At 40.4% G+C, this 12999-nt stretch overlaps 1 protein-coding gene across 2 annotated transcripts in view; it reads left to right on the top strand.

Moving 5' to 3' along the window:
• jcada (junctional cadherin 5 associated a) overlaps window positions 1–10148 on the top strand; it is a 35214-nt gene extending 25066 nt beyond the window's left edge. For both annotated transcript variants that reach the window (XM_017435036.3, XM_017435038.3), the window contains exons 4-5: window positions 461–3903; window positions 7564–10148. In XM_017435036.3, the coding sequence (XP_017290525.1) occupies window positions 461–3903; window positions 7564–7598 (3478 nt within the window). In that variant the 3' untranslated portion in view covers window positions 7599–10148. The remainder of the gene's footprint in view (window positions 1–460; window positions 3904–7563) is intronic.
• The last annotated feature ends 2851 nt before the right edge of the window (window positions 10149–12999 follow it).

Raw genomic sequence — 12999 nt, 5'->3', positions numbered from 1 at the left:
AAGCAACAAACGTACAGCAGGAGTGGAGTAATCAGCAAAGTTAGACAAGGTGTGAAACAAGAATAGGAAGACGCCCTACAAAGAATGAAAATACACACAAAATAAAAACGTCTCTTAAAACAGACAGGGAAACTGATTAACCCTCCCATGGCCTTTGGGTCACATTGACCTGAGGTTACAAGTTACTTCCTTTTCTCAGTTACAAGGGCTTCAGGAAAATTAAAAATCATTACCTATCTTGTAAATAATCTGAAAAGCCCAAACTTAAAATGAAGGACAGACAATAAAACAAAACATAAATATTGAAACCCTGTTTTCAGCTGAAATTTGGACATTCCTGGTGAACTGACTAAACATCCCACGGAGTTGACTCATGTTTCTGAAATTGTCAAGTCTGACTAATTTACTTATGTTGCAGCCACTGTTGCTTATGTGGAATTTTTGTTGTTTTAATTCTTAGGTACAGGGGTGACGTGTATCAGCAAATACAAGTGGCTCCTGATGGATCTCACTGGTTCCTCAGACACCCAGCAAGTTCTTGGCCTGGCCCCCATAGAGAAAGAAGTATTTCTAGTCAGAAGCAGCTTTACCCTGTATATTCTACCCAAGAACGACCAGGAGGAGGAGTTCAGTATATCTCATTTGATGATCCCCGTATTCGTCATATTTCCTCAGCCCTGGGTGGCAACTCCCTAACAGATGCTGACAAAATTCGCCACATCTGTAACGAGCTTCCCAGTGTCACCGTGTCAGAGCCTGCGCCTGACAACAGTGCCTTTTTGCCCCCGCCACTGGGGCCTTTTATCTCTGCCAAGCTGGGAGAGAAAGATAAACATACATCTTCTAGCAACTTTGACAATGTCAATAAGAGGTGGCCAAGTGATTTGCACAAAAAAACTATTGATAACTTCCCAGCATCTGACCAAAACTGCAACAACAGACATCCCAAGTCTCAACTTTTTTCTTCATCGTCCTCTTCAGCCTTTCAAGCCCTGTTTGCAAGAACATCTTCTTGTCAGGGGTCCAGCTCAGATCAGGTCTTTGCAGAAACCATAACTCAAGTAAAGACAATTGTACCAGAGTCAGGAGCAGAAAACCATAGGAACACCAAGAGGAGAGTTAGTGAGACCATTTTCTGCCTTGTGTCTGTTCCTGTTCACACACCAACCAACATCAACAAAGATTTAACAGCAGATCAGAACAACAATAAGGCAATACCAAACCTGACCAAGACTGACACTTTTGCTGTAGGCCTCAAAGAGAGCCCAAACATTCGTAGCAAGTCTGTGAATGAGATGCCTATCAAATCACAATATTCTCACTTTCACACCAGCAGCACATCCTCTATGAGGAATTACAAGCGAGCTCCTTTAAGGAAGGAAGTAATAGATGCCTGGGTCCTCCAAGCAAATGAAGACAAAGAGGCATGCTATGCTGTATCCTGGCCTGGAAACCAGTATCGCAATCAGGAAACTCAGACTGGCTCACCTGTAAAAGGTGTTAAAAGTCCAGAACCCCAGAGCTCTACTGCAGGACAGGAGCCTGTTCAGTCTGCTTCCAATACAACTACGGATAACAATTTTGGAACAAACAGCTCCTCTTCCTATAGTTATCCCATGGCAGGTCAAAAAAACCTTCATCCCTCCAGCAACAGCGCCTTTTCCCGTCTCAGCATCAGCCCAACACAAACGTCATCATTTCAGCCCTCACAACAGGACGTATTCTCTCCTTCCAACGCGCATAATCAAGAAGAGCACCATTCATCCTCTCCAAAGAAGAATGGTTCACCAGAAAACAAAGAGGTGTTTGGTCAGTTTCTCTTAAAGCCGGTGAACCGACGACCCTGTGATGCCATTGATGAATTGGAGACTATCAATAAAGAGATGGAAGACACAATCAGCAAGAGACCAAATGTGGGCCAGCTTCTTAACGAGGTTGACAGTGCAGCTAAGAAACGAGGCTGGTTGAAATCAGGGGCACGTTATGCTGCAGGACCAGAACCAGGCCGAGAAGCAATTAGTCTTCCACACATGGAGAAGCCCAGCCACATAATAAAGAGATCAAAGTCATTTGGCTCTAGCCCTGATTTAGAATCCATGGAAATGAGTAGCTCTTTCTCCAGGCCGCAGGTTAACAATAGCACCCTGTTTCTTAGCTCAGGCCCCAGAGACAATTTCCTTGTGTCTTCTGTTCCCCCTCACAATGAGTCAAACCAGCTCTATAGGCAGGACATCCCAGTCCCTCAAGAATCCTTATTGAGGGATGTGGGACTAACTGTTTACACAGAAACTCCTGGTGGGCCTGGAAAATCAATGCAGCGCTCACTCTCAGTTCCATCTCCACTCAGTCAAAAGGATCTTTGTCAGTCAAAAACCAGCGACAGCTTTGAGCACAGTTCAGATGAAGAACTTTATTCTAGAGTGAATATTGAGCAAAATGCTGAGTCAGAAATGATTCCACCTTGCAGTGATGAGACAGATGTTTTTAGAAAAAGAAATGAAAGTTGTATATCACCTCAGAAAGACAGCTCATCACTCAACACAAAACAGGCATCAGAGGTTTCTGTTGTGTTTGAGGATAATGATAGTGATGAAAGATATGCACTTTCTGAATCTATGACCTATAAGAATGACTCTACAATAACAGATAAGCACTTGGAGAGCTTACTTATTCAGGAAAAAGCTAACTCTTTACCTGCAGAGGACCTCAGCAATCTGTATGAGGTCCAGTGCGCAGACGGAATTCCTGAAAATGAGTCCATAGCTGAAAGAGCAGCACGAATCCTAGGTATAGCTGTTCCAGTGGAGGCCTTCTGTGTGGCTGACAAACAGACTGATGAGAGCCAGCTTTATGTGGGCACTACCTCAGCTGAGAAACAGCCAAGTTCAAATGAAGAAATACAGCATGTGATAGAAAAGTGTGTGCAAGTCATAGAGGAGTCCCTGATAGTTCAGGAAGCAAATACAGAGGAGGTCAGGAAGACAGGAACAGGGATGGACCAAGAACAAGAAGAAATTGAACAGAAGGACAGCTATGATCACAAAGATGCCCAAGATAACCAGGATACAGACAGTCAGTCAGTTCTAGACCTTCCTGAGTTCCCACCAAGTAAACTTCCCCTCTCTCTGCCCGTCACCCCAGATAAGAAGCTGGCACTCAGCATGTGCAGTGCAGAGAAAAAAGGGAGAGGTGGAGCATGTAAACTAATTGAATCCCTTCAGGATAAGCTGAACTGTTCTGCAGTTTCATCTGCTGCAACTCTGACCAGTTTAACTACAGACAGAAAGGCCCGTTTTAAAGAACTGGACTCTGTGTCTCGAATAAGACGCCTCAGCCTGAAAAGTTCAGAATCTGTAGAAGAGTCCGAGGCTAAAGAAAGAGTTGAAGGAACAAAGGAATGTGAAGTTCATCAAGAGGAGAACAAATGGGATGAAAATGGAAGTAAAGAAGAGGAAAGCCAAGATGAACATATCAGTGAAAATGCTAAGTTGGAAGATGTTGAAAAGTTAAAAGTTGACATTGACAGGGTGAATAAAAAGGAACAAAGACAAGAAGAGGTAGAAGAAAACACTATTGAAGTTGCACTAAAAGCAGGCATTGAACAGAGTAAGGACGTATATGAAGGAGAGATAGAGTTAAAAATTGTGGAAGAAGACTCTGAGAACCCTTTGAAGAATGTAAAAGAAGAGCATAGTGCAGCAGTGGTTAACAGAGTTGAATCGACTCAACAAGCAGAGAGAGGAAAGTTACCTGTACCAAAACAGCGCACCAAGTTCCAGAAACCACCTCTACTTCCTAAACCTCGCAGTGTTCCCAAGAGAGAAATAACTCTGCCACCAAGCTTCAGCACTGAAACCTGTGGCCCCACAGATTTGGATGATGAGGAAATGCTTTCTGTTTCAGGTGAGTGTGAACCAATAATTTAAGGATGAACTATTTCATATATTTATGCAACTTTTCATTAATGTTTATATTAATTAGGCTGTAATTCCATATATAACTACAATTTGTCAGTTTGCTTTTGTTTTAATCAAAAGATCTGTTAATTATTGAGGCAGGCCTTTGTGCTTGGAGTGAGAGGGAGTCATTTCCATGAGCTATAAGTGAAACAGGAAGTCATCTGATAAAGCTTGCCTATCACAAGTGGGCCTCCTTTACCCTGCCAAGCCCCCCAAACATTCACATAGATGAAACAGGTTGCAGAGGCAGTCTTTTTAAGGATGTAGTAAACTGACAGCACAGCCACACAACTTGATATTTTTATACAGATAGTTCATAACATAGTTACACTCAAATAGACCTATTTAAATGTTCATTTTTACACGCATCACAAGCAACTACTACAGGTATAATCGGTGCTTGAAGTGGGCACTTTAAAATGTTTGTCTTTTCGTATTGTCACTTTTTACATCGTTCTGTCACTTCTTATAAACCTGCTGGTTTGTTGTGTCAGTATCACCAACTGTAAGCTATGACTGATTTATAGAAATTACATTATCCACAGGATATTTGTACAAAATGTATTTATGCGAGCTAACCATGGATATCACCATTGGTTTAAAACTGGAAGTCATGACCCAATCTACATCCACTGCTTTGGAGTTGGTTGGATTTAGGGGATCAGGTAACATGTGGCTCTCATGAGGAGCAATGATTGGTTAAAAGTTGGGCACAAAGAGCAAATCAGAGGGACAGATTACCAGCCCTTTTTCCCCTACTTCAAGCACTGGGCATAGCAAATTGAAGACAATCCTTCACTAATCATTCAACATGTGTTTATGTAAAGTGAAGTGAAGTGAAGTGAAATTTATTTATATAACACCTTTCTGCAACAAGGCAACCAAAAGTGCTTTTGGGTCTCCAAACAAGTGGGAGCAACCAGGTTCCCAGAAAGGCCATGTGGTACCATAGGCTGCAACAGGGTTGTAAAGGGCCCAGGTCACATTGTAATTTTGCCACTTTGTCCTCTTATACTGACAAGGTGGGTACCAAGGTAAACAAATCTGGAGTGAAAGTCTAGGTATAAAGTGACCAGTACTGAAGAAGTACAATGTGGCAAAGGAATGAAGTAGCAAAACTAGCTAAAAAAACCCAACTTTTTAGCAGCCATTGTCCATTGTCTTTCTGGATTTTTTAAAAATTATTTCTCCACGTTTTTTTAAGTGGACCATTTTCCTTAGATGACTTCCTGTGTTTAATGCTTTTGTGCAGTTTTCCCACCTAATAACCAAACAGCTACTAAATCAAGGCTTTAAAATGCTCCAAATGTTCAGGTGTCTATCTTTTTATTTAGTGGCTTTTGTTGAGAAGGACGTCCGATAATAATTCTGTGACAATATCATGTCCACCTCTTGAACCTGATCAGCACTACCTATGTGTCCTTGTGTAAATCTGTCAGCAACAACACCCAGACCCTATGGGAAAGTCAAAGGAAAATGCCCTGATTGGTTAATCAGATACTTTATCTGGACTTAACTTGTTCATCTGTTTTAATGGTCTGGGGATTCTGAGACAGAAACCAAATGCCTCAATCAGACCGCATCCAAATATTTATTTTTCCCAATATAAAACTCTTCCAGTGTGCAGTGTTGATGGTTTGCTTGTCATATGATAGAGAAGCAAAAATTGTTAAAATAGAATTAACTTTTTTTGTATACTTGGGTATACTTTTGGTCTTCACTGAATACCTTGGTGCCCATCCCCTTACCCCCCAGCATATGCAACACAACTCATAAGTAGGTCTGTCCCGATAAACGATAAATCAGTTAATCACACGATAAATTAAAATGAGGTTGATAAGTTTCATTTATTGGCGTTATCGTTCCTTCGTGTTTCTCTCTTTCTCCTGAATAACTGAATGTAGGTTTTATTTCCGTTTTTTTTTTTTTTTATTTAAGTGCATTTTTTGTTAACGAAGGCTGAGAGTCCATTTTATCTTGTTTTTGGTTCTTTTGTTTATTTTGTGTTCCAGTTCCAGTGTTAAGTGTTCTTTATAAAGTAAAGTTCATTAATCTTTGACAGGATGTACTTGCACTATTATGTTATTATCATTACATTAGTTTAAAACGGCCTCCAAACAATATTATCATTTATCACAATAATTTCTGAGACCATTAAATTTGTTATCGTGACAGGCCTACTCATCAGTAGAGTCTTGATGTGTGGGGCGGAGAGCCCTGCAGGCAGGGGGGAAGCACCAGGTAGTGTCCTTTCCTTGCCATGGCCCCGCCCTGCACCTTTATTTTAATACATTAGACACTAAGGGTTTCAGGGTTGGGCAGGGTCCTGCTGTCTGCAAGCAGAGGGGCCCCACTGACCCCATTTTAATGCACCTTTAGACTTACACAGCTGCACCCATTGCGACATTTCACACTATCACAGACACGCATGCAACACCATGGGGAGGGCATGGGTTGTGCTTGGGGGGAACGGTTTCCCCTTCTTGCTCCCGTCCTGGTGTCTGCACTGGTTCAGCAGGGGCTGGGGTTTTGGGGGCAGCTGGGGTGGCTGCCTGCGGGTTGCTGCCCCCTTAGTGTGGGGTCATTCGTGTGGGTGCCTGGGCCATGTCCCGTCGGGTGGTCTATAACTCCTGGGGTTTGGCTGGACTTGGCTGGGGTCCCGGGGGCTGCGCTTGGCTCCAATGGGCGTCCCCTCCCTCTAGACCTCTCAGGGGGTTGGCCCAACAAGGAGGATGGCTATATGCCCTTTCACCTTGGTCCTTCTGGGTTCCAGCTGCTGCGGTGGACTGGTGCCTGCTCGGTGTGTTGGGGGCTCAGGGGGGGCCTCTTCTGCTTGGTGCTGGGCGGTTTCTCTGCCGGGGGCTGGTGTGGGCGCCAGCCCATTTGGGGGTTGGGTCCCAGGCTTAGCATGCGCAGCAGGAGGTGTTGGCATGGCTGGGACCAAAAAAGCAGGGACCAGCCTTGAAAAAATGCCGGTGGAAACGTGTGCAAAGCAAGCGGAGTAGAGTGGAGCCGGGACCTTTAGAGCCGGTGGAAAAGGGTCATTATTCTCCTTGCTTTCACTCACTCTTCAGTTAGTCATTCAGTTTGTCTCTCTGCCTGTTCTTTCTGTGTTTCTCCTGTTTTTATTGCCTTCCTGGTTTGTTTGTTTTTCAGCTGCAACATCATCCCTTTGTTTTTTGAAAGTATTTTCATTTGATTAATAGTTTTGCTGCCCGTTAGGTTTTTATTTTCAGTCATTTTTGAACCATTCAAAACAAAGGTCATCTCAGGGCACTATACAAAACATTCACATGCAATAGATACTAAAATATATTATATGTAAACATTTTATGGTCAATGTTCCAAACCAAGTAACTGAACTGTGTCTGACAACCTTTTTTATTTAGAAAAACTTCAGATTTGCTTTAAAATTGGATAGAAACACAGCAATTTACAGTTAAATTTATTAAATATGTTACAAGTATGAGCTTCCACCGGTATAGTATGGAACCAATCTGACCACATTCTGACTCCAGCTCTGAGCAAACAATGTAAAACTCTTCCTGTCTGAGCTAATATTCTCAATCTGGCTTGTTTTTCTTCTCTGCTCTTTTCTCATCAGACTCTTATGACCCCAGTCGGGTAGAGAAGGTGTAACCTCCGACCACTGCCTTTACCACCGTGGAAATTGGTCCTTCTCAAGTTAACAGCTTTTTCCAACAACAAAGACTTTCATCTCACCTTACGGCTCGGTCAGCTGTGACCCCCTTCAGAGGAAGTTACACGTGACTCCTCACAGGACTGACGATCCCGGTGCTGCCAGAGCATTTTTACCACTGGGTGCTGGTCCTCCAGGTCGTTTCCATCTTCTGTTCTTTCTGCCTCAGAGCTGCTTCATTTCCTCCGTCCTTTTCCAGGTTTGTCTTTTGCTTTTGGAAGCTGCTTGTCATTGTTACCATCTGCACTTGTGCTCCGTGAAGAGCTTCCATGTTGAAACATGAATGTAAAAGTGCTTCTGTTTAACAAGCAAACAAAAGAAATGTAACAAAACATACAAAAGTATTGCATTACAATCACTATTAACCCACAATAAATGTAAATAAGAGTTATAAGATTTTATTAAAATTATAAAGATAAACATTAAAATAAAATGTATATTTTCTTATATATGTTCGAAACAGATTAGATTTTTGAAAGTGTAATCTTTATGTGTATGACCAATATTGAAACCCTTCCTCTTTATTCTTCTACTTGTGTGATAGAGAATGTATTCTGAGAGTTCAAACTGCAAAGAGAAACACTGTGGTCCTTGAATAGTTTCACTCAAGAGCAATATAGTTGTCATTTACAGGGAGTTAGTGACAAATCCTGTAGTAGGTCTGTTTCAAGGAGCTAATCTTATTTGCTTTAAAGCTCTACCTTTAGGTACAAGTATTAGATTTGCACTGCTGAGATTATTAGCTCTATGTTATGAGCAAACACCTGATAATCTCCTCACATACTCTGAGATTACGCTCTTTGCTCGGTCTTAGCAACGTTTCAGAAGCAGTCCGTTCTTTTGTTAAACCCCATCCTGTCAAAAAGTAAAATGAACATAAACTGTATGTATTGTGTGGTGATAACAGACGTGCAGCTGTGGAGGCTTTGTGTCATCCATGGTTTGTTCTTTGTGTGGTCTCAGTGCAGGAAATGATAGATGTAGCAGTAGTGATCGCAGTGTGCCTTCTACACACTGTCTCAGTAGAGAACTCCATCTGTGTTTGCACATCAGCAGCTGCACTTCATGTTGTATCAGCAATAATAATAGGATGAAGATGCTTAGTAAGGCTGTACAGAACACTGTTTTAGGGTTTTTGATCACAGCATCTGAACTTGTTTATTTTAAAGTTTGTTTTGTGTTAAAGTTATGAACAATTAATATCTGCTTTCTGACCTGTCTCAGTCTGGAACACCAGGACAGATGAGGTAAAACCAAAGTGGATTACTGTTGTCTTGAAGCAGCATTTTCACAGCAGTTCATGTAAACACCATTTCACTGCCAGAAGTTTTACATTAAAGCTAGGGTTGGGGTCCCACTGGGGTGTCAGAAATCAACCTGAGAGTCTAGATCTTATTTTCAGAGGGGAATAGAAATGACTGCTAATAATACATTTTTGTAGCAATTGTAGCACGAGAAAGTATGTCTCATTATGTGTGTTCAGTTGTTCAGCCAAAGATAGCCTGGGTTATGTCTGCACTGCTCTTATTTTGTAGTTTGGGATCTAAAAAGTTAGGGAATCATTGCAAAGAACCTCATAGAAATCAATCATAAATAACAGCAGGAAAACGTAACACTTCCAGTAAAGCCTAGGGTCCATTCTGGTAGGAATTTCATATCATTTCGGCTAAAATCACTCTGTAATGTGAAACTGGTAATGATCTGAATGTTTAAATAACAGCATTTGCATGAACTGCTGTAATATTTTAAAGATTCAGATTGTTTTGAGACAGTGGCAATTCTCTGTGGAAGTAGGTGAACCTGGACAAGGTTCAACAATATGGTCAGAGGCAAGTTTTACCAGTTTTAGCTTTCTAAATTTCAGAAAACTGTATTCACACCAAAGGGAAGTTGCTTCTGATACATCTGCACGTGTAATCACAAAGACACAAAAAGTTTCAAGTTAAGATATGCAGAGTAAAACTGAAAAGTTTAAAAATAAATATTTAACATAATAAAACAAGTTCTGTACATGACGGAGATTAGCATAAATGTGGCAAAAATATTTTAATATTTATAGTGTTACATTGTTAGTGGTCGATTTCAGACTGCAATCATTTTGTGTAACTAACTCCAGGCTTTGCTGGAAGTGCTACAGCTAGTTCCTATTTGCTAGTGCAATATTTAAGGCAGCAGTATTCTGTATAAATAACTGTTTAATGCAAAACTGACAACAGTGTAAAGATCCATGAAACAGCATTTTCACAAACCGCTGTGAAAGTTTGGAGATTGGAGTTGTTTTTAGGACAGCAGCAATCGGCTTTGGTCTCATCTGTGATTGAACCATCAACACGTATGGACACCATTTGGGATCCTATAGGGCAGGGGGGTCAAACCCAGGGACGCAAGGGGGCCAAAATTAAATATTTGATCCTAGCCAAAGGCCAATCACGATCAATATTTATTGAAAATTACATAAATTAACCTTGGTTTTAGATGTATTATGTCAAATCATTCATATAGAAATATCAGTTACCTTTTCCCAGTTACAGATTATACAGAATTTAGAGCAAACAAACTTTAATGAACAGACAAATAGATCAAACTTCTAAAAGCTCATCATTAGCTGTCATTTCTTACGCCTCACTCAGCTTTTAAATGAAGTTTTTAACATTAAAACAGACAAAAACCTGATCATACAGAAATTAAAACTATATATTGTTGGCTTCTAAGTCACTGTCACAGAAAACTTCATTAATTAGGCTCAGTTTTTTTAAGCAAAATAAGAATCAGAGACTCGATCTGTTCCAGACTAGAGGGCCGGCTGAAATGTTACAGAGGGCTGGATCTGGCCCGCGGGCCTTGAGTTTGACACGTGTGCTATATGGGATATGAAGCTGTAAGCAGAACCACGACCCCATAGGCTGGTCCCAGTACAGGTTTTAAGTCCTGCCCCCTCCATGTAAATTAACAGAATATTGTCCTTACTATAAAATCTAAGAAAACAAAACACAAAAAACACAAATCATTTTGATTAGGTGTCACACAATTCTTACCTTGCTGCTATATGTAATTTTTCTAATAGGTTTAACTGTAACTAGTTATTTTCTGCTTTAAATAAAGGTCAAGTAACACCATGATTGTGTGTGGGGGAGTGGGCGGGACTTAAAGTCCCACAGCCTTAGTGCTCAGACTCTGGTTCCAAAAATACAACATGGCAGCTTCCGTAGGTTGGATCCTGCTGGCTTCAGTTCCCAACAACAAGAGAAGATGTATTGATTTGAACTCACCGTTGGCTTTTTAGTCCTGTCAGACAAAAACTAGTTTTCCAAACTTAGGTGGTTCAGCAGGTAAGGCAATAATTGTTCGTATCTTTTTGACAAATCATCACTTCAAAACAGCTGAGATATAATTTAATGCAGACATATCAATCCCTAATAAGCTGTGGTATCCAGGCACGTCACTTCTAAGTTAGCAATAGGAAAACCTGACAAACAGACCAAACCTAACCTTATGCTATGCATTGGACATCAGCTTTTTATAGGCAAAACTCCAAGTTCAAACACTCCCTCAGTCCTGTGACTCTTACATCCAACTGTTTGGAGTTGGTAGGAAACGTGCATGGAAGCAGCTGGGACTGTCCTGTTTCCCGTCTTCTCGACCTGTACCTCTGTGCTCCAGGTAAAGTGTTATCTGGTCATACTCGTAGGTCTTTTTCTACCGCACTTTCTTTGTAACATAATCTCGACAACTGGTGCACATCTTGCTTTGATCTTTTCTATTTTCATACAGAAATCTGTACAGCTTTTTTTGTAAGTGAGGCATCCTCCCCCCACCTTTTATTTTGGTGCATGTAATGCGTAATAAGTCACAGAGAAGATGTATTTGAATATAATTGCATTTGGTACAATATAGTCTATTCAATAAACAAGTGATATATTTCCTACATGTATATTTTCTTTGCAAAAGTTATGCTGCATATTTAAATCAAACCAAGATATTTTTAGATAATTGTGAAGAAGGAGCTTTTTTTTGAAGGCACAGTATTTGATCTGATCATGAGACAAATATGTGTCGTTGTATCGTGCTGCAGACTGTTCATAAATAAAAGTCTTTGCATGAAACGTTTTCCTGTGCTTTTATTTTGTGTTATACTTGTAAACAGTATAAAGATATAAAAAGAATTTGTCCACAGAAAACCACACAGTGGGACAGTTTCTCCTTTACATCTGTTTAGTTTCTGAACTACCTGGAATTTCAAGAGTTTTGTTGGGTTTTAATTTTTTTAATTTAGACAAAATGACTACCAGTTTGAAAATGAAAAATATATTTTTAAGGTAAAATAATCAAGAATATTTATCTATATAAGAAAACCTGCGTGTGCATAACTATCCACGCCCCCAAAGTCAATACCTTTTACAGCAAGTTCCTTCAGCTTCAGCTCTGTGAACTTCGTCAAATAAGACATGGTAGAAGTGTATCTAAGCTTGCTAAAACATTTTTGTAAAAGCTTTCATTCTGAAAGAATATTTTACTGATTGTGAACAGCTCTTTGAGCAGAAGAACAGGATTTATGAGTTAAGGTATAGTGCGACTGTGGCCAAGACCATCAATATAATGTAACTAGAGACAGAAGTGGAAGCTAAAAGCACACAGGATGACTGTCTCCTCCTGACTGGCTGCAGTACAAGCTTTACGTCCACCCCTCCATGTGAAAAAATAATACATTTTCATGACTAAAAAAGAAAAATTCACTTCAGATCATTTTTTCACTTGTTTTCTGTTGATTAACACAATTCTTATCCTATTGCTTTGTGTTAAAATATGTTTTTTACTAACGCATTTAGTTTAAAATTTTTCTTTATGCTTTAAAACTTGTCATGTTACACTGTTAGTGAGTTAGGAGGGTGTGTACTGAGGGTTAGGAGGGTGTGTACTGAGGGTTAGGAGGGTGTGTACTGAAGGTACGCCCCACTCAGGCTTCTAAAGCACAACTTGGCAGCCTCCAGGAAATAAACATATTGGCTTCAGTTTTGTATAATGGATGTTAATGGTGTCGCTGTGTTCATCTTTATTTATGTTAAAAGTGGATTGATGTTGTCAGGATGTGGAGCAGTGCTAGGACAGCCATCTTGGACCAGAGTCACAGATTCCAGGGTTTCCCCCAGAGAAGAGGCTAAGCCCGGTGGTAGGTGGCTGATCACCGGCCGACTGTGATTTAGTAAAACAAAAGATAAAAGTTGACAGGAAAGTTGAAAATATGGCTATTTATTATGTGATACTGTAAGATATTTGTGTCAAATATTTACACAACTACAATTTTACAAAAAGTGAAATACTTTTTTAAACAAAAATACAATT

This window comes from Kryptolebias marmoratus, linkage group LG21 (assembly GCF_001649575.2).
Source record: "Kryptolebias marmoratus isolate JLee-2015 linkage group LG21, ASM164957v2, whole genome shotgun sequence".
Taxonomy (NCBI): domain Eukaryota; kingdom Metazoa; phylum Chordata; class Actinopteri; order Cyprinodontiformes; family Rivulidae; genus Kryptolebias; species Kryptolebias marmoratus.
The sequence above is the reverse complement of the archived record's forward strand: the minus strand, read 5'-3'. Positions and strand labels throughout refer to the sequence as shown.